At 49.7% G+C, this 25,365-nt stretch overlaps 2 protein-coding genes across 11 annotated transcripts in view; one reads left to right on the top strand and one right to left on the bottom strand.

Annotated features, from left to right (window-relative positions):
* The window catches only part of PXK (PX domain containing serine/threonine kinase like), a 55,437-nt gene extending 34,859 nt beyond the window's left edge, over nucleotides 1-20,578 (bottom strand). For 7 of the 10 annotated variants that reach the window (XM_050957412.1, XM_050957414.1, XM_050957413.1 and 4 more), the window contains exons 1-4: nucleotides 20,428-20,577; nucleotides 9,840-9,890; nucleotides 7,957-8,004; nucleotides 447-633 (exon numbers count right to left, since the gene is read on the bottom strand). In XM_050957412.1, coding sequence (XP_050813369.1) covers nucleotides 447-633; nucleotides 7,957-8,004; nucleotides 9,840-9,890; nucleotides 20,428-20,529 — 388 coding nt within the window. In that variant the 5' untranslated portion in view covers nucleotides 20,530-20,577. Of the gene's footprint in view, nucleotides 1-446; nucleotides 634-7,956; nucleotides 8,005-9,839; nucleotides 9,891-20,427 lie in introns of all 10 variants that reach the window. The other 3 variants (XM_050957407.1, XM_050957405.1, XM_050957404.1) reach the window with 3 other exon arrangements.
* Nucleotides 1-25,365, top strand: part of LOC127053211 (uncharacterized) — a 361,256-nt gene that overhangs the window by 103,366 nt on the left and 232,525 nt on the right. The window lies entirely within an intron of this gene.

Here is a 25,365-nt window from a genome sequence, read left to right as displayed (position 1 = left end):
CTCTATAGAAACCACGAGGAATTTGCACCATGGGCTTCATAAAGTACTCAGCAAAACTGGAACAGTTCCCTGTGTGTCTTGACTCACTGCCCCAGCTCAGGTACAGTAGTTTAAACTGCCCCTTGGCAGAATCTTACGTCTCCCCTTGTTACATTTCCTCATACGGATTTTCTCGGTCCTGACCACTCTTTGTGGTAACCGCAAACTTGATAACAACAGTACAGTAAACGCACAGATCTGTTTCATGACAGACAGCATGTGGGAACTTCAGAGTAAATTCACTCCTACATGTCACAGTATCACTTCTTAATAGTATTAATGCACAATTTATAAGGTGAGACTGGTCCTCTGTATCAGCAAGAAGGAGTAAATTTCTCCTGTACCCTTCGCTCAGCAACTATTAGGCAAGTAAATTTATTAATGCAGTTTTACAATTCTTCACTTACCTGTATAGTTTACAGAATAGTTGTTTGGATCCAAGAATTTCTTTACCAATTCACAATTGGATAGTATGTGATTGGCAGTGAGGACGTTGAGATAGTTCTGGAGTCCTTTCTGTCTTTCAGCTATGAATTCACGATCCATATTCCCAATCAACTTTTTGGGAGGTAGAGGTAGACTTAGAGCCGAGATCTTTTTTAATAAAGAGAGAGAGAGAGAGAGAGAGAGAGTGAGAATATCAAAACCTTCCTCTTCTAATGTCTCATGGTGGTAAATAATTGAGCCATAAAACACTAGTTTTGCACTGTTTTAAGAACCAGGTAATTTTAAAAGAGTGAATATACAGAAAGTCTATATTGTTATTTTGCTTTAAGCTTGTACAGCGCTGAAAGAGTCTGCTATGAACTCATCTCAGAACATAGAGATGTGTATATGTATCACCACCAAAAGTGTCAGGAGATTTAAGTGCAAGAGCCACACTAACAAAATGAGAATAAAGCACTGTGTTTTCTCAGCATATCTATGTCATAGCACAAACCAACATTGCATCCTAGTGTCTGCTCTTGACAACCTTTCTTCTCTCCTATTTAACTTGTGCACAGATTGATAATAGTTTCTAGTTCACCCACTACCATTATTAGGACTTAAAGAAGCTAGCAGTAAGGGCTTTTAACTTGCAGTTTCAATAACGAGACATTCTTCACATCACATTCTAAAATTTTTGCCGTGTGACATTATACAGGTAGAGCTGTTATTCTAGTGGTGGATCACTATATACTCCATACCCTAAAGGTTGTGAGGCTTTAGTTAATGTTCATGAAGCACTTACAGCTCATCAGATGAAAGATGCTGCAGAAATGCCAGGTATTATTTTAAAGAAATCAGAAGACTGTGTTTGAAAAACAAAAATGTAGGTTGAACACAGTATTTATATCTACTTACATCATATGAATTGATACAAAATAAATTATTCATCTTTCCAACACATCCCTGTTCAGCAAATCAAAGCAGATGCCTCACAGTTACTGAGCCTTCATGGGAGAAATCCTTAAGAGACCAGGTGTCTGTCACAGAGGCTCATAGCGCCAGCTGGCAAAGGGTTCCCTCTTTTGTAAAGCAACTCTTAATAGGCCTGACAAACTCACTACACCTATCTGAAGGGTAGCCGTGTTAGTCTGTACCAGCAAAAATGAGAAGTTCTTGTGGCACCTTAGAGACTAACAAACTTACTTGGGCATAAGCTTTCGTGGCCTATATCCCTAGCCCACGAAAGCTTATGCCCAAATAAATTTGTTAGTCTCTAAGGTGCCATAGAGAGTCCTCATTGTTTTTGCTACTCCTAGCACACCACCATTTATCCATAAAGAATATCACACAAGATCTTAAATGAAAGCCAGGATCATACTGATCATCCATATCATTGTGAAATGTATGTACAAATATCATGTCAGAAGTTGCAGGCACACATAAAATATACTCCTGAAATGTCTGAATCAAGGCAGGGTTAACAAACAAGTTTCTATCAGACAAAAGGATGTATATTCATCTGTCTGCCTCAGTTCACATGCAAACAAAACGATGGAAGCTCTATTTGCATACGCAGTCAACATGAACTCAGCACACCAGAGAACAAGGTGGGGGGTGGGGAGAAAGAGGGTCATGCTGACTTTAGGAACACCACAATGAATTTTGGGGACTATATAAGGAGAAGGAAAGCCTAAGGACACTTCTATCCTTCTCTGAAGAAGGACAGTGCTTAGGGATAGTAAACCTGATATTTCTCTGCATAACCAGTGACAGGGTGGATGTTACAGGTGAAGACTTCAAGGGAGTTCAGAGACTGGGGTGCACCTATTAACCTACAAAGCAAAGTGAGGGCTAGCTTTGGCTTGAGAAGACTGTATGAGACAGTTGCAGAAAAAGAAAGTTTGAAAACATCCACTCAATGTGCAGCAGAGTAAAAAAAGCAAACAAACAATCTTGGGAATCGTTAAGAAAGGGATAGATACAAGACAGAAAATATCATATTGTCTCTATATAAATCCATTGTACGCCCACATCTTGAATACTGCATGCAGATCTGGTCATCATCTGGTTAAAATATGACCATATGGATCATTGTTGAAAACACTGTTATATATTTGCAAGAAATTTTGTACATCTTTTTGTAAGATGTTATGGAAAGGTTATGATTATGCTATCTGTATCATTTCTGTATTTCAGGTTATGAATATTGGCTCCAAACCTGGATTTCAAATGTCTGTTGCTGGGGTAACGCCCACAAGATAGTTAGCCAGCACATCTTGGGAGGCACTATTCAAATTAAGTGGCTCATCAAGAAACACTTAACTGACAATGGACCATAGGAGATGCCCATCTACACTGAACGGATTGTCCTGCAAGTGCTGTTTGGGGTATAGTTAATGGCTTCTACTGTGTCCAAACCTTCAGCGTGGACATGTGACCTACCCATACAACTCCAAACACTATCTTATCAGTCGTAATTTTCCACTAGCTGTGCTGAGGGCTTTGTTTGAAACAATGGGTTTCCCTCCAGATGGCTGAAGATGTAAAAGGCTCTGGAAACCCCTCCATTTTGCCTCTTTTCTGCTCCAACCTCCGGACTATGAACTTATATTAATGGAAGCATTCTAACCAAGGAATTGAGAACCTTCCAATGATTTGGAAGTAGTCAGAGATTTGACTTAGGTCAGCAATTTATTCTATCATTGCTACAAGCCTGAACCAAGCACTTTGCAATTATTATATATATTTGATTCCTTTAACCAATTTTAACTCTTTCTTTTTATGAATAAACCTTTAGATTTTAAATATTAAACAATTGGCATCAGTGTGATTTTTGGGTAAGATCTAAGTTGAATATTGACCTGGGTGTGTGGCTGGTCCTTTGGGCTCAGAAGAATCTTTTATTTGAAGAGACTGGTTTTAAAGAACCACTCATCTCTAAGTCTCATGTTTTCAATGGTAAGACAAGGACTGGAATGCCTAGGGAAAACACTTTTCTGACTTGTTAGCCAGTGTGGTGAAGCAGAAGTTTATTTTTGTTGCTTGTTTGGTATCTTTTGGGGGATTAGCCACCAGTTCTGGGGTCTATCAGCCCTATTTTTCAATAGTTTGTCCCGAATTTGGCATCCTCAATTGTGATGCTCTGAGGCACAGTTACAACATCTCAAAAAAGATCTATTACAATTGGAAAAGGTTCGGAAAAGGGCAACAAAAATGGTTAGGGGTATGGAATAGCTTCCACATGAGGAGAAATTAATAAGATTGGGACTTTTCAGCTTGGAAAAAGAGATGACTAAGGGGCGTGGGGGAGAAGACATGATAGAGGTCTATAAAATCATGACTGGTGTGAAGAAAGTAAGTGTTATTTACTCCTTCTCAAACACAAGAACTAGGGGTCACCAAATAAAATTAATAGGCAGCTGGTTTAAAACAAACAAAAGGAAGTCTTTCTTCACACAAAGCACAGTCAACCTGTGAAATTCTTTGCCAGAGGACATTATCAAGGGTATAACAGGGTTCAAAAAAGAACTAGATAAAATCATAGAAGATAGGTCCATCAAAGGCTATTAGCCAGGATGGGCAGGGATGGTGTCCCTAGCCTCAGTTTGCCAGAAGCTGAGAATGGGTGACAAGGGATGGATCACTTGATGATTACCTGATCTATTCATTCCCTCTGGGGAACCTGGCATTGGCCACTGTCAGAAGACAGGATACTGGGCTAGATGGACCTTTGGTCTGACCCAGCAGTATGGATGTTCTTATGAATCAGTAGCTGATAAAACGTTGGTAGGAAAAATAAGGTTAATGTGACTGTCTTAAGTTACTGGAACATATACAAAGCATTCTAACCACTGAATTTCCCCACACGCTCAACCTCCTACTTCGAGGGGGGAAAAAACCATCTCACTTGCAGGCTAAGCAAACACACATAGTCAGTCTGAGAACCTGCACCACGATTCCACCAAGATTAAAGAATTACAGCAAAGCTTCTAAACAGAAAATGCATCTGATTTCTGATCAATCAAATCAATAGAAAAAATATGTCAGATCACAGTCATAAGGCTCTTCCCCTGAGAGTTAGCCACTGCTTTACAGAGAAGGGGTTCTAGTTTAGGTGACAATTTTCAAGCTCTCTCCAAATGCTCCTGGGGCAGATTCAGTTCCTTGTTTCAGAAAAACAAATTTGAATATTTAAGACAAGCCCGGTATTTTCACCTTGGACTTCTGCAACCCCACTTGCCAAATTACAAGGGGGACTGGGATCATATCTACGGAAAGGCACCTCAGTGAGGCCCTGACCCTATGAAGACTTATGTAAGTGCTTTACGGCCTGAGGGAATACTTACTCTGGGCCCTAACTCAGCACTCAGAAGTAAAGCACCCACTGCAGCCAATGGGATTTTTGCCAGAGAAGGGCCAATGCTTTAACACTTATCTTCAAACCAGAGCTTTCCTCTTAGAGATCTCTGTTGATAATTTAGAGTGCCTTGTTACACTACTTCAAGTCATTTGCTCCCTTGGTAGAGAATGGTCTGAGAAGTTCTCTCAACAAAATGGAGATCACATGATATACAATTTCCACACTTTTACACTAAATCTTAAAGTAAAAAAGATATATAGGATGGATTGCGATAAGCTTTTCAATCCATACACTCAAGGAGACTCAGGTTGAGATTTTCAAATGCAGTTTGAAGATTTAGCCACAAGTTTCCCATTAATTTTCAATGGGAGCAGTGTGGCTAAATCCCCTAGTCCAGTCAGTCAGTTTTGAAAATCTCAGCTATTATTTTTAAGAAGTGTCCGGTAACAAGGCAGTACAGACAACAAAAATCCACAACAGTTCCAAGTTCAAGAAGTTATCCAAGCACACATCCTGAAGCAACAGGCAATAAACAGGTCAAGAATGGAGTCAGAAAAGAACCTGGGTGGCTTATGGCTTAAAATCCAAGAGAAGTTTTATTTCTCTCTTCCAGGAATAGGTCAAAGTTTCATAGGCAATTTTACTCTGAATTAGCTTCCATCTTTACAGGAGGGGTTTAAGCTTGTTTTTTTCAAATTCCCAAGGTCAGTCACAGGGCCTAAACATTCCTATACAAGATGGTGCTGTTGGGCATTTTGGAAGGAACTAGAGACTGTGCTTCTTAAAGAATTATTAAGTATACATGTGAATGCAATGCTGGAGTTATTTTACATAGCTCAGTGGAGCAGAAGGAAGAAAAAATAACCTTAATATGACCCATTTCCCCGAGTGTTGCCCCACAAACCTAGCTCCACCCTCTGTGCCAAGAAGGGATGTGTCAGGGTAGTGCTACACAGCAGCCAACACTGCACAGATTCCTGGCAACACTGCAGCCAATATAGGGTTTAAAGCAGTGGTTCTCAACCTGCGGTCCGCAGACTATATCTAAGGGGTCTGGCAAAGGTTGTCGTTACCATAAAACAGTGGTTCTCAACCTGTGGTCTGTAGACTCCTGGAGGTCCACAGACTACATTTAAAATATCCAAGGGGGTCCGCACCTCCATTCAAAATTTGTAGGGGTCCGCAAATGAAAAGAGATTAAGAACCACTGGCTTAAGGTCACTTTAGGGACCTCTCCTTCCCGCTGTGCTTCAAGTTCTGTGCTGTGCCTCCTAAAGGCTATGTTCTGAATCCTCCCAGTTTACAGATCATGGGAAGGTCTGTTACTAAGCATCTTTTATAACTTTGACCCTTCTCAATCTTCTGTTATTTACTAAAACCACTTCTAAGGAAAAATGAGTTGAACATAACGTGAGCATTTGGGCTTAACTGAGATTGCCCTGGCTGGGGCATCTGCCCACCACCTCATAATTAATAATTCCAGATGTTTCCGCCAACACAAAAAATAGTTACAATTCCCCAACAACCTTGTTCCTTCCCCACAAGCAATCTCTTTTTACCTCAGGTGTCCCCTTGATGCAATTATTCAGTTAGAGTTTTGTAGAATACATTACATCAGCTTTTTACCAGTCAGAGGTGTTGTAGATAGCGATTTTGTCACAAGCATGCTCCATTTCTCTCTCCTAGGAAGTGGTATGCGTTTTAAAGAACAGTGATTATCAGCCTACACACAGGACCAGGAGGGAAAGTCACGGGGTTTGTCCATTCAGAAGGATTTTCTTTTCCTGCTACATGGGGGTTGTTTTTAAAACCGCTCCATTCCCACATGTGCACTCTCTTCTGAAAAACTGCTGGAATCCAGTCGTCTCCTGCTGAAGTCATGTTTGGGCTGAACACAGCTAATACATGCCAAGATATATACAGGCTAACAGAGTAGTCATGAACATTGTATGCTGTATCAGTATATTAAGGGCCCAAATTTGGATTCCGTACTCAGGCAAAATTCCCGGTTAGATCAAATGAAGACAGTGGGAGCTTTTCCTGATTAAGGAGTGCAGGATTGGACTGTAGAAGATAAAGTAGTAAAGTAAAGTTGGTCAATTGATAGTGGTCATACAAAATCTTGAGTGCAAATTCAGATCTGAAGGATAACCCCATAGAACTCAATTAAGTTACACCTGCTAAAATTGAGTCTGAATTTCGTCCCAAGTCTCTCTCGGCTTCCATATTTAATGTTGCTCATACTGTGAGCACAATTCAATATTCTTGCCCATTTTTGTTTACTAGACTTCATCAAGTAGTCAGGTTTTAAAAACCAACAAGGAAATGAAAATCAGAAACAGCCTTAAGGTCCTGCAGTCACACTACATGTGACGGGGGAAAAAAAAAATAAAAAAAGAGAGAAGAAAGTGACAGATAAAAATCTATTTTTAAAATACCAATAGTGCTCAATTCATGTGTTATTTGTCTGGTGTTAAACTAAGAAATCCTGGAATCACAAGCATCCTTCCTGTAAATGTTAGTTTCTGCTTGCCCCTCATCCCACACACACTTTGCCTTTTCCTACGCAAACTAAAAGAAACTACTGTCCTAAAAAAGAAAAGAAAAAGAAAAAAGCACAGTCAATTCAGCGTTTAACTGAGGAACCTTTGCAATGATACAGAAATCCATCACATGATAAGCAGCATCTGGAAGTGCTTTTAGAGGAAGACAAACAATGAGATACATAGCACTTCTGTGCTGAATTAAGAAGGTCAGTATATGCCTCTGTTTTGTGCGAGTCAAAGAAAGAAGGGGTAATAATAGTACACCAAACCAGAACAAGTCACATTACTGAAGGGAAAGATTCAATATCTGCCAATCTCCTGTCTTCAGATTTAAATTGGTCACACAGGAGTTACAATCAACATTTCCCACGGTAAAACCTAAAATAGCTCAGCATCTCTCCATGTTCAAAAATGTCAGTTTATAATTTTAAATTTTAAGTCATTCATTTCCACCCATGTAAGTTTGACGCTGTCTCTGTTCTCTTCATTGTTGTATACAAAGAAAGCAAATATATTTAAAATACACTATAATATATTAATTAGAATTCTAGTTATATAATCGGGGGGGGGGGGGAATCTTACCTGCAAACTACTATTAAGCAAATCAAAGTCACTGTATCTTCTCACAATCTGCAAAACAAAGGCAGTACTGAAACAACACACTAGATTTTATATTGCAGGATTTTTTGATAACTAAACTGCATGAGGGAAACAAATTCATATTGCAGTCTTGGTTTCACTAAGCTTCTCTGTATAAATGCAAGACTGCTGGGTTTACACTACTGTCTATGAGTCTATGGCAGCAAGTGGCAAGAAAGAGAGAAAGAAGAGTTGCTCACTGTGATGTCTTATCTTGCAAGATTCATACATCCCAGGCCAGAAGGGACCATTGACCATCTAGCCTGTTGTCTTGTATAACTCAGGCCACAGAACTTTCCCCAAAAAAGTCCTAGACCAGAGCTTTTAGAAAGTCATTCAATCTCAATTTAAAAACTATCAACGATAGAGAATGCGTCACAACGCTTAGTAAATTATTCCCGTGATTAACTACTCTCACAGTTAAAAGAGTACACCTTATTTCCAGTCTGAATTTGTCTTGCTTCAACTTCCATCAACACAGCTTCCTAGCAGTAATGTTATATTGGAGCAGCTTCATTACAGGTGTTTGCAGATACCTTCTGATTTTCCCATTCTAGAAGCAGCATTTTTTTTATATTTTGAATCTATGATTTTGAAGTACTTAACTTGACCTTCTCCAGAAAGTCTATCTGGTACCAGTGGATGCTCACCAGCTCTTCACAGGATATCATCATTATTACTACTTATTTTTATTACAGCATAGCATGGACAAGACAATGGTTCCACTACTAGCTGGAAGGCAGGTTCTGGCAGACTATTCAGACCCCATAATTTAGATTTAAAAACAAATACCATCTATAAACACTTGCATATATATGTAATAGGAACACACTGCACAGATTATTCTTTGTCTGGCCTAGAATATCCACAATGGCAGAAGACAATGAGGTCTTCTGTAAGTACCACAGCCACATCATTCTTCTAAGATGAAGAGGTCTGACAAAAGTGTTCCTCTAACAATCACAACTTTCAGAAATTTTGGTTAAACATGGAAATAGGAAGTTTATTCCAGAAGGAAGAAAAAAAACAAAAACCACACTTGCTTCCAAAACTAGAGCAAACAGTGTACAGCATCCTAGATTATTATCATCATCCTCCTACTGACAACATAACCGAATAAATAAAATAGGAAATCATGCTAGCGCAAAGTGTGCATGAGATCAACATGAAGACTTTTGTTCTGTGTCCACTGGTAGAATTGTCACAGAAACTAAAGGACGGATTCACCAAACTTTACTCATGGACGTTGCCCACTGTTGTTGGGACAAGCAGTCCCACTGACAATGGGTAACTGTTGGCACAAAATGGGCCCTGGTGTTATATCTTAGGTCACATAGATATAAGAAAGCAGGTCACATGCATTGGTTATCTGGAAGACCTAAACACTGAAATGAAGCCTTCATGCCAATTAATACCAATACTAGAAACAGTCTGTGACCAAACACATTCAAGCATTTCACATTCCTGACTCATTCTCAAATAGTATTTGGTCTCTAGCTAGAATTAGACTAGCCAGGATGAATCCATATCTTTTCCTATGAACAGTGGAGATTAGCCACTGGGCCAATGGGGCCTGTGCCCAGGGACCCCAGAAAAATGGGCACCCCAACCGCACTCCCCTAGCTCACCCTGCTGGGTAGTGGGGGAAGCCCTTGTGCCCAACCCCACTCCTTGGCAGGACTGCTGGGTGTGGGGAGGGACAACTGCAGGAAGAAGGCGTAGGGAGGGGCCCCTATTTGCTGTGGCCCAGTCCTCACAAAACTGTAATCCACCTCTGCCTAGGAAGACCTTCTGTTTAAGTGAACCAAAATTTCAAGAGAGATTACCTGCCAACTGTTTTCCATGGAAATTCCTCTCTGCACACGAATTATGTATTCCTAGAAATGAGAGGGAAAACAATAGAGAAAGTTATTAGAAACAGGAACTAGTGACTCAAAGTGTGAATGCATAGTCAGTCTTCACTTTATAATGGATTTAAACTGACCACTATGAAATCTGGAAAAAGCTCAGAAATGGTGAAAATTCTGATTTAGATTTAAAACTGGGAAGTGTTCTGATCAGGAGTCTCGTTCAGACCCATCTCTAGAACACACACTGAAAGATGAAATTGAATTTTAAGAGCATAAATGCTTCAGAAACCTGTAAGCACTTTCATTTAAGTAATGAGAGACAATATTGAGTACATACCCTCCTGTTAACTCAGCCAGTAAAAGCTGGAGAAAAATTTGTTCCCCAAAGATCTAACATGTAAGATATGTCCTGGAATTACAGCCACCTTCATAGCTGAACAAACTCCAGCTCCTCACTCCCAACTTTACTACCACTCATTGCTGCTGAATGCAAAAATTACTATGGAAAGCCTAGGTGAGTGGATGAAGGTGTTAATAAGCTTGAGTAACTAGCACACTTCTATTACTCCTGATGCAAAGCAGCAAAGAAAAGAAAAAAAAGCCATGATCGCCATCGGCGGCAGCTCCGCCATGCCGCTTTCTTCTTCGGCAGCAGGTCCTTCCCTCCGAGACGGACCGAGGGATCCTCCGCCGAATTGCTGCTGAAGAGCCCGACGTGCCACCCTTTCTCCTTGGCCACCCCAAGCACCTGCTTGCTGAGCTGGTGCCTGGAGCCGGCCCAGCTTGTTGGAGTCTGTTTCTGAAGCTTTTCTGTTGCAAAATTGCCCGCTTTAAATCTGTTACTGAGTGGCCAGAGAGTTTGAAGTGTTCTCCTACTGGTTTTTTGAATGTTACGATTCCCAGTGTCAGATTTGTGTCCATTTATTCTTTTGCATAGAGACTGTCCGGTTTGGCCAATGTTTGGTCTATTCAAGCAATATCTCTCCATATAAAATCAGCATAGGATTGTTTCCACACCGTTCATTCCTCTTATTAATATACCCAATTATATTAGTTATCTTTCCCCAAAGCCAAAGAAGAGCCCTGATCCCCAACCCAGGTACAATGAAAGGCAACAAAGTTAACCTCGATTTACACCAGTCTAACAAAGATTAATTAAGCAGACACTTTAAATGCCTAATTTGCATTTAACGGTTGGGTTTTTTCCACTTCCTGATTTCTAATCTGTATTTTAGGAAGTGGGAAGAGACTGCTTTGTATATACACAGACAGGAAAAGTAGTAACCACTTATTCAGCAAGACTCTAAGGAACATTAGCTGTTTATCTGAAAGAATGTAAGGGAAAGATTATTCATGAGGTTTGGTCATTTATCATTACTAGTATTTTAAAGGAAGCAGAGTTATTGCCCAATCTCCCCTACTGCTCACTGTTTACACAGGGACTGACCTCATTGTGCTACTAAGGAATGTTCTCAGGCCGGCAGAATGGAGGCAGTTTCCATTCGATTACTGCTTGGGAAAATATAAAATTGTTTTCAATATAATACTGTTCTTTCCTGAATAAAATACCAATAACACAGCTTCATCCCACTGCTTCCCTTATCTCCCTTGCAATACACTATCCCCATCATCACTGTAAAATTCCTTAGAAGACAGATTTGGATAATACTACTAACTCACTCACTCCCCCACCCTCTAGCCCCATCCAGCTACTTTTTTGTCATCAGGCCTCCTCTTCCACTGCAATCAGCTCTCCCACAATCCACTGATTCCACTGGGTCAGACTGAGAAATACCTTTCATTTCCACAATCAATTCACTATTAAGTAAAAAATCAGGCTGTTCCACGGGTTCCTTGCTCCTCATCTGTTTTATACCAAGGAGGTTTGAAAAGCTGACAAAAGTACAGAAATCCAGGTCATCTTCGGTTCATACCAAAAGCTTATCAGAGACCAAGAAAAGCTTTTCAAGCTTCCAGCTTTTTAATGCTCGAAACTGGAAACTTAATTAAGCAAGAACCATCCACAAAATACTAGTTTAAACATCGGATTGAGATTTTTTTTTTTTAAGAAGGGGTTCTAAAAAGCCCCTTATAAATGATTATTTTAGAAGTCTTCTAGTATGGAAAGTAGCAGTGTGATCATGAAAGCCGCTTAGACCTGCGGGTCCCTTTTATAAGGGGCAAAGTATGTTTACTATTACACAATTCATCATTATACCACCTCATTTAATATACTGCTGGCACAAAGGAATGCCTACATGTAGTATAAACAATGCAGCTCATGTCAGCTGTACTTTATTATAATGTACACACCATTTCATAAATAATTTATAAAAATAGGACAACAGCAGAAGAAAATGAGAGACACACATTGAAATTCACTGAAATTTACTGAACAAGGAAACCACTTTGGAGAGAGCAGAGAAAAGGTGCTGTCCCTCTTCCCAAAGAAGGAAGAGCTGGCTAGTTCTCTTGTCATAACGCAAAGTGTTTTGAATTTTATTAGAGGTTGTCTATAAAGGATGTGCTTAGAACAGAATCAGACAGAATCCAGCAAGATGCCATGCACCTTGGACTCCTACAGACTTCAGTGGCATAGGTACAAACTCAGCACTTCGCAGAATTGATCCCCGAAACTGTACACAACACATACAGTCTAAGTACGCTGTAGCTTTCAGGTCAGAGACTCTTCCTTTGATTGTACAGCAGCCAATATAATTTGGCCACCATCCTCACTGGGACCTCTGGGTGCTATAGTAATACCAATAATAATTAGCAGTGCTATTAGAAACCTTCATGCTGATATCACTAAAATAAACTGTGTGTTCAACAGTCAGGTATCTTGTCTTTTAAGCTATAACTGGACTTTACAAAACTACACTGGGCTGACTTGGAGGTTTTCTTCAAAACACACACAACTCAGTTTTTTTAGTTAATGGTCACCTTTAATGCTGATTCCATTGTGTGTTTCAAAGCAAAGGAAAATGCTAGACAAGAGGCTGAATTCATTGCAAATTAATGGCACAAGGATCTACAAAAGTTTCTAACAACCTAGATTCTCTCCTTTCCTAAAGTTATAGCTTTAGAAAAATGTAGTCTGATTTTGTACTACATAACAATCTAGAGAGACAGATTAAAAAATCTGAATCTTAAAATGAACTAAAGGGATGATTACATGTTTAAAAATAGCGTCCCTGTTAATCGTTACTCAAGGGAGAAAAGCTTTAAAAATATATTTTGAGGAATTATTTCAGCTTTTAACCTCTGGGTTACCTTAAAGCAGCAGACTAATGGAATGGCAAATTCCATTTCACTGTTGTAATTTCAAGGTACAATACACCAAGCAGGGAAAGAACTGATTCCAGAGAGGACATGCATGCACACCCCCTAATGGTTTTACTACTTTAAATAGTTCTGCAGCTCGCAGGTCCAGGCATGCAACTCCTGCAGCAGGGATCTGCAGAGAATATCATGAAAGACTAGTTTCCCATTTAAGGCTTAAAAAGCAAAAGTACATACACAGTATATATTGAGACATGGAATGAGCTATGTCCAATTATACATGCTAAGAAATCCAAGAATTTTTACATTGTGTTTAACCAGAAAAAGAGCTCTCTAAAAGTTAGATCATGGTGTTCCATACATATTCTCACTTAGGGACTTCCAGATCAAGTGCTATCAGTCCACGAGCAAAACAATCTACATATGTACTGTGATTTTATGTTTCAGTGTAGAAATTTGAAAAAAAATGGGCTGTCTTTTCAGTCTTCACTAGCAATAAAGAGTCAAAAATCAAAAGTCAGATGATAATTTTGTTGCTGCACCATGAAACTGAAGAGAACCCTATATATGTACTGGCTCCACAGTGCTAGCTGACATTGAACTGTATCTACTCAAAAGATCCTATCACACATGGGGAGCCAGTCTGCTGAGCGAGTAATTTTTATACTGATTTTATAGCCATTTTTCTGACAGACAACAACACTTGGTACAAGTTTAAGATGTTTGTGTGTGCTCTCTGTCAAGTGAGAGAGTTACATTTATTACTATGAAGTGCAAACTTTTGTCCGAACATTTCAAATACCAATTTCATTCCCATTTCGGTTTCTGACTAATTCAAACATACATAGTGGGATATTCATGTTGAAGTTTTCTCCTCATCTACAAGAAATAAGAATCAGTCTGGTGCCAAATGTAGAATTCTATTCAATGCTACTGAATTTATATTTCCCCAATATTTTAATGTCATACTAGCCAAACTGTTTTACTTGACCTAATTTAACAGAAACAGGCTAATCCACTACAAGAGTCCATTTCAAGTTTCCCCATCCCTAGTTTTTGTCTTGCACTTCGTATCTTACCACGTTTAGAGATTTTTTTTTTTTCCCTGCAATTCATCACCTTTATCTTATAAGTCACTGGTTTAGTCAAAACTCTGACCATTTCTGGAAGCTACAACAACTTTACAGAGTATTCCTAGCCTGGATGTCATATGAAAGCAACAACACTAAATCAAACCTGGACCCAGGTTCTTGGTTTCTAAGAGCTCTGGAAGAGGGTGTTTCATTTTTGATAAATCCAATGGAACGTTCTTAAGCAATCCGCACAGCATTTGCAGCCTAACTATTACAGCATAGCACTAGGTGACTTAGTAGTGTCAGATTCAAAAGAGGAAACTATCTATTTTCATTGTTCAAACCAACACAGATGCAAGATTTTTTAAAAAATAACTGGATCTTTCACATTTTCTGCTTTAATAATCTTAGATGCCATCCTTATCACAGATAAGCATTTTAATTGTTGTTTATTATTATTTTTAACATGGCCACATCCCCCTAAATTACAGATAGAATGTATCACTGGCATATGAACAGCAGGTTTATTTATAATCCCCTTTTCATATCTGCTATAGGGCAATGCTAATTTATGAAGATTCTGCTCTCCATGTGTTCGTAGAGGATAAACACATTTATAACCAGTATTTCTTCCTTTTGGGGCCTTTTCTTTGAAAGCCTGAAGGGGTTTTCATTTAGTCTTCCTATTTCATTCAGTTTCACTTAGTCTTCCTGTTAATAAAACATAACCACCACCCTGTGGCTCCATTATGTCAGGAATACAGTAAAATGCAACTATTCCTCCCCCAAGATGTCTTGACAAGTCTCTCTTCTTGGAGGGAATCTTGCCGCTACACTTGGGATCTGTTAATGTAATTTAGTTTTCCCATAAAAGTTCAAATCAGATGCAATAGGTATCAATTCCTTCTTGCTCTCGCCCAGTTTCCCAGCTCAGAAACAAGGCGATAAGGTCAGATATGCAAGATGATAGGGTAGTAGATTCATGTTAAATAGGAAATCCAGACTGCTGTGGCACTCGCTATTTTGTTTTAGCCATTACCCCACGCTGCCTCTATGTAAACTATCTGTACTATGCACACCTCAAGACCATTTTATTTAAATTCTTAACGATAGTGCTTCTAGCGTAAAAACTATTAGAAATATACGCACCTCAAACAGCTTTTAAAATCAAAAGCACAGTGCTACTGAATTCTGATGTTTTGTGCATTTCTGGTGAAGAGCAGAATTACTATTAGAATCTTCCCCAATGTGAATTAACACGGAGGTACAGAGACAAATGATCCAAGGGTCACAATCCTTGCTACTGAAATCCCACACATGGAAGTCACATCGCACAGAGTATTTGGGATAGAAAACAGCTTCTGAGTGCTTTCTGTACAACAGGACTCGGTGTGTTTTTTTTTTTTAATTAAATTAAATTCCTGCTAGAGAATCAACCAAAAAAAAACAAACAAAAAACCCCTACAAACCAACCAAAAGAAAAGACACAAAAAGCTATTGTTATCTTTGTACTTGTAAAGGATTGTAATAAATGATGTTGAAAATAGTTAAATGGGGGGGGGGAGGGCGTAGGACCCACAATGAAACTGGGATCTGGCTTGGTAGCACAGGGAAACAGATTACATAATCTCTCATGCAACTAAACATGCTTACACATCTCAATTTACAAAAGACAGGTAAAAGGTTTGTCAGAAAGTATACCTAAAATAGCTTTGGTTATAATGCAAGTTTGAACACAGGGCAGAATTTAGAACCCTGGCCTTGTAAATCACTAGTCATGACTTCTAAACTCACTGATGCCTTCTAAAAGATTCCTCATAGTTAGAAGAGGGGAATTGTGTTCAGAGGAAGACTGCTTTACAAAAGTCACTTCATTAAACTACCAATTTGAGATCCTCAGACAGAAAGCATTGCAGAAGTACAGATTATCTGTATGTTTACAATTTTGATCATACAGAATGCTTATTAACTATAAATACAGCACTATATACCTCTATGGTTATTCATGTTACAACATTCACCAGACACAAGGACTAAATTAGAAGCCTGCTGCCATGATATGCATGCATGCATCTAAACAATGAGAAAGGCTGAAGGACACATCCCTTAATGTTCAAAACAAGTCTCTTACCAATGCACCTGCTGCTGTGGAAGTACACCTGGTCTCATCTCTTACATCCCCATTCCCTGCTAAGTGAGTAAAGCTCTGAAACATGTGATACCATACAGGTCTCCTTTTCTGATTCTGTACCATGGCACTGTTTGATAATACCATGGTAAACATAGTTATTCACCAAGAACAGGCCAATAAAAATAGCATTATGGAATTCCATTGTTGTTGGGTATCAGTGACCCCAGACCAAGTCTGCTCAGTTTTTAAGAAAATGGTGTCATGTGTAAAGACGTCACAGGAAAATGAGCTTGGCACCTGAAAGTCAAACTGGGTTTTCTTTGGCTAAGCATCATAAATCAGAGTACTACATGCTGCCCTCAGTTACACCTGTGCAGCCTTGTCTTCACTGGAGTTGCACAGATGGAACTGATGGCAGAACTTAACCATATGTTGTCACTTACATTAGACCCCAGCTCCACTCCCATCACTGTGATGGATGCCACTGTAGTGCATCTGGTGAAGACGTGCCAATGGGACAGAGCTCACTCTCATCACCATAATAAAACCACCTCAGTGAGAGGCGGTGGGCGTAGCTATGTTAGCAGGAGTACTGTCCACACTCGTGCTTAAGTCAATGTAAAGTGCATTGCTCAGGGGGGTGGCTTATTCACACCAGAGTGACACTAGTTGTACCAACATAACTGGTAGTGTGTACAAGCCTGAAGAAGGTGGTGTTTTTACACTGTGACTTCATTGACCAGCACAATACAAACAAACAACAAGTACAGGTGTGCCATATGGCATAGAGCAAATCCATCGAGGAGAGAGGAAGCAAAGGGGCTGCACAGCACTGGGCTTACCGTAGAAAGCCAGGAGACAAAACCCTGCTACACAGCCACCAGATCCACACAGTGAGCTTCCCTGGGGTTTGTTCCCACTCAATGCCAATATCCCAGCTCTCACTCCTCACCTCCTCTGGGGCTCCCCCACACACATACACACTCAGCTCCCCACCTCCCCTGGGGCTCCCACCCACCCACACACACACGGTGCCAAACACACACGGCGCCCATCTCCCCTGGGGCTCCCTTTCTCCGCACACACAGCGCCCCACCTCCCAAGGCTCCACATACACGGCACCCGCCCTCCTCTGGGGCACCCCCTCACACACACACACGGCTCCCCACCTCCCCCAGGGCACCTCCACAACACACACACAGCGCTCCACCTCCCCTGGGGCACTCCCACACACACGCAGCTTCCCACTTCCTCTGGGGTGCCCCACACATACGCGGCTCCCCACCTCCTCTGGAGCGCCCCCCCTACATGTCCCTGTCCCCTCCCCACACACCCAGCTCTCTCACACACACTCAGCTCTCACACACACACAGCCAGCTCTCTCTCTCTCTCTCACACACACACACACCCCCCCCCCGGCTTCTCCTTCCCCGGCTTCTCCTCCCCCACACATACACTCGGCTACGCCCCCCCTCCCCTTCCCTGGGGCTTCCCCCCACCCCCACACTCCTCCGGGGCTCCCCCCCCACACCCGGCTTGCCCCCCTGGGGCTCCCCCCCCACACCCTTGACTTCCCCCCAGGGTCCCCCTCTCACACACATACCCCCCCGGCTTACCCACCCTCGGGCTCCACTCACACACCCCGGCTCCCTCCCCCGGGCTCCCCCCTCACACACACAGCTCCCCTGGGGCTTCCTCCCTGCTCTCCCCTCCCTGGGGCTCCCACACACACACACACACACACCCCGGCTCCCCTCCCTGGGAACCCCCCCCACAGACACCCCAGCTCCCCCCCTCTCCCGGGGCTCCCCCCCCAACACACACACACTCGGCTCTCCCCCGGGGCTCCCCCCCCAACACACACACACAGCCACCCCCGGCTGCCCCCCTTCCCCGGGGCTCCCCCCCAACACACACACACACACACCCACCCCCGGCTCCCCCCCTTCCCCGGGGCTCCCCCCCCAACACACACACACACACACACCCCCGGCTCCCCCCCTTCCCCGGGGCTCCCCCCCCAACACACACACCCACCCACCCCCGGCTCCCCCCCTTCCCCGGGGCTCCCCCCCAACACACACACACACACCCACCCCCGGCTCCCCCCCTTCCCCAGGGCTCCCCCCCCAACACACACACACACACCCACCCCCGGCTCCCCCCTTCCCCGGGGCTCCCCCCCCAACACACACACACACACCCACCCCCGGCTCCCCCCCTTCCCCGGGGCTCCCCCCCCCAACACACACACACACACCCAGCCCCGGCTCCCCCCCTTCCCCGGGGCTCCCCCCCCCAACACACACACACACACCCAGCCCCGGCTCCCCCCCTTCCCCGGGGCTCCCCCCCCCAACACACACACACACACCCAGCCCCGGCTCCCCCCCTTCCCCGGGGCCCCCCCCCCCCAACACACACACACACACCCAGCCCCGGCTCCCCCCCTTCCCCGGGGCCCCCCCCCCCAACACACACACACACACCCAGCCCCGGCTCCCCCCCTTCCCCGGGGCTCCCCCCCCAACACACACACACACACACACCCCCGGCTCCCCCCCTTCCCCGGGGCTCCCCCCCCAACACACACACACACACACCCACCCCCGGCTCCCCCCCTTCCCCGGGGCTCCCCCCCCAACACACACACACACACACACACCCCCGGCTCCCCCCTTCCCCGGGGCTCCCCCCCAACACACACACACACACACACCCACCCCCGGCTCCCCCCCTTCCCCGGGGCCCCCCCCCCCAACACACAAACACACACCCACCCCCGGCTCCCCCCCTTCCCCGGGGCTCCCCCCCCCAACACACACACACACCCCCCCTTCCCCGGGGCTCCCCCCCCAACACACACACACACCCCCGGCTCCCCCCCTTCCCCGGGGCTCCCCCCCCAACACACACACACACCCCCGGCTCCCCCCCTTCCCCGGGGCTCCCCCCCCAACACACACATACACACCCACCCCCGGCTCCCCCCCTTCCCCGGGGCTCCCCCCCCACACACACACCCACCCCCGGCTCCCCCCCTTCCCCGGGGCTCCCCCCCCACACACACACCCACCCCCGGCTCCCCCCCTTCCCCGGGGCTCCCCCCCCACACACACACCCACCCCCGGCTCCCCCCCTTCCCCGGGGCTCCCCCCCAACACACACACACACCCGGCTCCCCCCCTTCCCCGGGGCTCCCCCCCCAACACACACATACACACCCACCCCCGGCTCCCCCCCTTCCCCGGGGCTCCCCCCCCACACACACACCCACCCCCGGCTCCCCCCCTTCCCCGGGGCTCCCCCCCACACACACACACCCACCCACCCCCGGCTCCCCCCCTTCCCCGGGGCTCCCCCCCACACACACACACCCACCCACCCCCGGCTCCCCCCCTTCCCCGGGGCTCCCCCCCAACACACACACACACCCACCCCCGGCTCCCCCCCTTCCCCGGGGCTCCCCCCCCAACACACACACCCACCCACCCCCGGCTCCCCCCCTTCCCCGGGGCTCCCCCCCCAACACACACACCCACCCACCCCCGGCTCCCCCCCTTCCCCGGGGCTCCCCCCCAACACACACACACACACCCACCCCCGGCTCCCCCCCTTCCCCGGGGCTCCCCCCCCCAACACACACACCCACCCACCCCCGGCTCCCCCCCTTCCCCGGGGCTCCCCCCCCCACACACACACACCCACCCACCCCCGGCTCCCCCCCTTCCCCGGGGCTCCCCCCCCCCACACACACACCCACCCACCCCCGGCTCCCCCCCTTCCCCGGGGCTCCCCCCCCAACACACACACACACACCCAGCCCCGGCTCCCCCCCTTCCCCGGGGCTCCCCCCCAACACACACACCCACCCCCGGCTCCCCCCCTTCCCCGGGGCTCCCCCCCCAACACACACACACACCCACCCCCGGCTCCCCCCCTTCCCCGGGGCTCCCCCCCCACACACACACACACCCGGCTCCCCCCCCACACGGCTCCCCCCCAACAGCTCCCACACACACACACCCCACCCAGCCCCCCCTATCCCCGGCTCTCCCCCCGGGGGCCCGGCGCTGACCGTGTGCGAGTGCAGGCTCTGGCTCGCCTCGATCACGGCTGTCAGCGGCACCGTGTCGTCCAGCAGCACCTTGCCAGCCAGCGGCTTCTCCATGAAGGCCATGCCGGGCCGGGCCGGGCCCCGCGCCGCCAGCCCGCCTCCCGCGCAGCGCCCCGCGCCGCGGCCGCCGCTGTCAACAGCCGGGCGGCGCCAGGCACCGCCGGGTCTTAAAGCCCGAGAGCCGGCCGGCTCGGCGCCTGGGGCGGGACAGGGCCGCGGCCCGCCTCCCGGAACTTCTCTCGGGCCAGAGAGCCAGCACGGCGGGTGCGGCCAGCCGGGAGTCTGACACCCCGGGCCCCCCCCCTGTGCGGCCAGCCGGGAGTCTAACACCCCCCGCCCCGGTACAGCCAGCCGGGAGACTGACACCCCCGCCCCCCCCCGGTCCGGCCAGCCGGGAGACTGACACCCCGAGTCCCCCCCCCCGGTCCGGCCAGCCGGGAGACTGACACCCCGAACCCCCCCCCCCCGGTGCGGCCAGCCGGGAGACTGACACCCCCCCCCCCCCCGCGGTGCGGCCAGCCGGGAGACTGACACCCCCCCCCCCGGTACAGCCAGCCGGGAGTCTAACACCCCCCGCCCCGGTGCGGCCAGCCGGGAGACTGACACCCGGACCCCCCCCGGTACAGCCAGCCGGGAGTCTAACACCCCCCGCCCCGGTACAGCCAGCCGGGAGACTGACACCCCCGGCCCCCGCCCCGGTACAGCCAGCCGGGAGACTGACACCCCGAACCCCCCCCCCCCCGGTGCGGCCAGCCGGGAGACTGACACCCCGAACCCCCCCCCCCCCCGGTACAGCCAGCCGGGAGTCTAACACCCCCCGCCCCGGTGCGGCCAGCCGGGAGATTGACACCCCTGCCCCCCCCCGGTACAGCCAGCCAGGAGACCGACACCCCGGGCCCCCCGCTGCGGCCAGCCAGGAGACTGACACCCGGGCCCCCCCCGGTGCGGCCAGCCGGGAGACTGACACCCGGACCCCCCCCCCGGTACGGCCAGCCGGGAGACTGACACCCCGAACCCCCCCCCCCCGGTGCGGCCAGCCGGGAGACTGACACCCCCCCCCCCGCGGTGCGGCCAGCCGGGAGACTGACACCCCCCCCCGGTACAGCCAGCCGGGAGTCTAACACCCCCCGCCCCAGTGCGGCCAGCCGGGAGACTGACACCCGGACCCCCCCCGGTACAGCCAGCCGGGAGTCTAACACCCCCCGCCCCGGTACAGCCAGCCGGGAGACTGACACCCCCGGCCCCCGCCCCGGTACAGCCAGCCGGGAGACTGACACCCCGAACCCCCCCCCCCCCCCGGTGCGGCCAGCCGGGAGACTGACACCCCGAACCCCCCCCCCCCCGGTACAGCCAGCCGGGAGTCTAACACCCCCCGCCCCGGTGCGGCCAGCCGGGAGATTGACACCCCGGCCCCCCCCCGGTACAGCCAGCCAGGAGACCGACACCCCGGGCCCCCCGCTGCGGCCAGCCAGGAGACTGACACCCGGGCCCCCCCCGGTGCGGCCAGCCGGGAGACTGACACCCGGACCCCCCCCCGGTACGGCCAGCCAGGAGACTGACACCCCGGGCCCCCCACGGTACAGCCAGCCAGGAGACTGACACCCCCCCCAGTACAGCCAGCCAGGAGACGGACACCCCGGGGCCCACCCCGTTACGGCCAGCCAGGAGACTGACACTCCAGGCCCCTCCCCCGGTACGGCCAGCCAGGAGACTGACACCCTGGCTCCCCCAGTACAGCCAGCCAGGAAACTGACAGCCCGGGCCCCCCCCCCCGGTACAGCCAGACAGGAAACTGACACCCCGCGCCACCCCCCGCTACCGCCAGCCAGGAGACTGACACCCCAGCGCCCCCGCAGTACAGCCAGCCAGGAGACCGACACCCCGGGTCCCCCCCGGTATGGCCAGCCAGGAGACTGACACCCCGGGCCCCCCCCCCCCCGGTACAGCCAGCCAGGAGACTGACACCCTGTCCCTCCCCCACACCCGGTACAGCCAGCCAGGAGACTGACACCCCGCCCCCCGCCCCGGTACAGCCAGCCAGGAGACCGACACCCCGGCCCCCCCTCCAGTACGGCCAGCCAGGAGACTGACACCCCGGGCCTCCCGGTACAGCCAGCCAGGAGACCGACACCCCGGGCCCCCCGGTACTGCCAGCGAAGAGACTGACACCCTGGGCCCCCCCCCGGTACAGCCAGCCAGGAGACTGACACCCCGGCCCCACCCCCGGTACAGCCAGACAGGAGACTGACACCCCCCCCAGTACAGCCAGCCAGGAGACGGACACCCCGGGGCCCACCCCGTTACGGCCAGCCAGGAGACTGACACTCCAGGCCCCTCCCCCGGTACGGCCAGCCAGGAGACTGACACCCTGGCTCCCCCAGTACAGCCAGCCAGGAAACTGACAGCCCGGGCCCCCCCCCGGTACAGCCAGACAGGAAACTGACACCCCGCGCCACCCCCCGCTACCGCCAGCCAGGAGACTGACACCCCAGCGCCCCCGCAGTACAGCCAGCCAGGAGACCGACACCCCGGGTCCCCCCCGGTATGGCCAGCCAGGAGACTGACACCCCGGGCCCCCCCCCCCCGGTACAGCCAGCCAGGAGACTGACACCCTGTCCCTCCCCCACACCCGGTACAGCCAGCCAGGAGACTGACACCCCGCCCCCCGCCCCAGCACGGCCAGCCAGGAGACCGACACCCCGGCCCCCCCTCCAGTACGGCCAGCCAGGAGACTGACACCCCGGGCCTCCCGGTACAGCCAGCCAGGAGACCGACACCCCGGGCCCCCCGGTACTGCCAGCGAAGAGACTGACACCCTGGGCCCCCCCCCCGGTACAGCCAGCCAGGAGACTGACACCCCGGCCCCACCCCCGGTACAGCCAGACAGGAGACTGACACCCCCCCCCCCCCGTACAGTCAGCCAGAAGACTGACACCCCGGGGCCCCCCAGTACAGCCAGCCAGGAGGCTGACACCCCGGGGGGGCGCTCACCCTGGGCCCCCCGGTACAGCCAGCCAGGAGACTGACACTCTGGGGGGGGGTCGCTCACCCTGGGCCTCCCGCTACACCCAGCCAGCCAGGAGACTGACACCTCGGGAGGGGCGCTCACCTTGGGCCCCCCGCTAAACCCAGCCAGGAGACTGATGCTCTGCAGGGGCACTCACCTCAGGGGCCCCATTACACCCAGCCAGGAGACTGACACCCCGGGGGGGCACTCAGCTCAGGGGCCCCACTACACCCAGCCAGGAGACTGACACCCGGGAGGGGGCTCACCCTGGGGCCCCCACTACACCCAGCCAGGAGACTGACAGCGGGGGGGGGCACTCACCTTGGGCCCCTCCAGTACAGCCAGCCAGGAGACTGACACCCCAGGGGGGGCACTCACCTCAGGGGGCCCCCCAGTGCAGCCAGCCGGGAGACTGACAGCCGGGGGGGCTCACCCTGGGCCCCCCGCTACACCCAGCCAGGAGACTGACACCCTGGGGGGGCTCACTCTGGGTCCCCCGCTACACCTAACCAGGAGACTGACACCCTGGGGGGGCTCACTCTGGGCCCCCCGCTACACCCAGCCAGGAGACTGACAGCCAGAGTGGGTTACCTCAGGGGTCCCGCTACACCCAGCCAGCAGACTGACAGCCAGGGGGGCTCACCCCAGGCCCCCCGCTACACCCAGCCAGGAGACTGACAGTCTGGGAGGGGAGCTTACACTGGGCCCCCTGCTACACCCAGTGAGAAGACTGACAGCCTGGGTGGGACGCTCACCCCGGCCCCCCCACTACAACCAGCCAGGAGACTGACAACCCAGGGGCGTCTCACCTCAGGGGCCCCCGCTACAGCCAGCCAGGAGATGCACCACAGCCCGGGAGGGGCTCATCTTGGGGCCCCTGACACACACATCCAGGAGAGTCACAGCTCAGGGGATTGGGGGTGCTCACCTCAGGCAGCCAGGGGCCATCCCTCATGGGCCCCACCACACCCAGCCAGGACACCCACGACAACCCAGGGTGGGCCCCTTACCGTGGCCTCCCACTACACCCAGACAGGAGACTGACAGCCTGGGGGGGGGGCGTTCACCTTGGGGCCCCTGACATACACAGCCAGGGGATTCACAGCTTGGGGGATTGGGGATGCTCACCTCAGGCAGCCAGGGGCCATCCCTCAGGGGCCCCACCAAACCCAGCCAGGAGACCCACATCCACAGACCTGGGCAGGCCCCCCCACCCTGCTGGAAGCCCTGTTTCTGCACACTTGGACCCCCATCCAGGGGCTGCAGCTCCACACAGGGCCCCCTGGACTGGGTCCCCAGAAGCCTCAGGCCTGGACCCCGCTCCGTACTGAGGGGCACCACAGCAAAACAAAAACTCTGCTGACTGGCAGGCAAGGTTGTGACCGGCCATGCTTTAGCCACCCAAAACTGTGATAACATGGAACTAAGTTAAGGGGATAGACTCACTCCTTTCTTCCTTCACCTTGGTTACAACTCACTCCATACTGCTTCCACTTCCATCTCCAGCAGGTACCCCAGTATGTACCCGACTGCATACAACTTGCACTCTACCCTGGGTCCTGAGCAGTGATCGCATGTGCTAGGAGAGCAACAGATCAGCACACTTAGCTGGCACCCATTCCATGCATTTTGTAAGTTATTCTGCCTTAACACTATTGAGGTCATTCACCTGTGTAGAACTGCTTTTGTAGGAATCCGCACATGAGGAGCAACTCTGTGAAGAAAAGACAGGTCCCAAAATGTTGCAGATTTTTTGCAAAAGGGGTACAAAGAAAAGTGACATAATCCAGGGAAAAGTTGCTAGAAGGGGTGGTGGTGGGTTTTTTTTTTGTTTTATTATTATTTTTAATTCTATTTATTCTTTCGGTAATAAATTATTTTTAATCAAACTA

This window comes from Gopherus flavomarginatus, chromosome 6, assembly GCF_025201925.1.
Source record: "Gopherus flavomarginatus isolate rGopFla2 chromosome 6, rGopFla2.mat.asm, whole genome shotgun sequence".
NCBI lineage: Eukaryota > Metazoa > Chordata > Testudines > Testudinidae > Gopherus > Gopherus flavomarginatus.
Note: the sequence above shows the minus strand (reverse complement) of the source record. Positions and strands in the feature narration are given on the sequence as shown.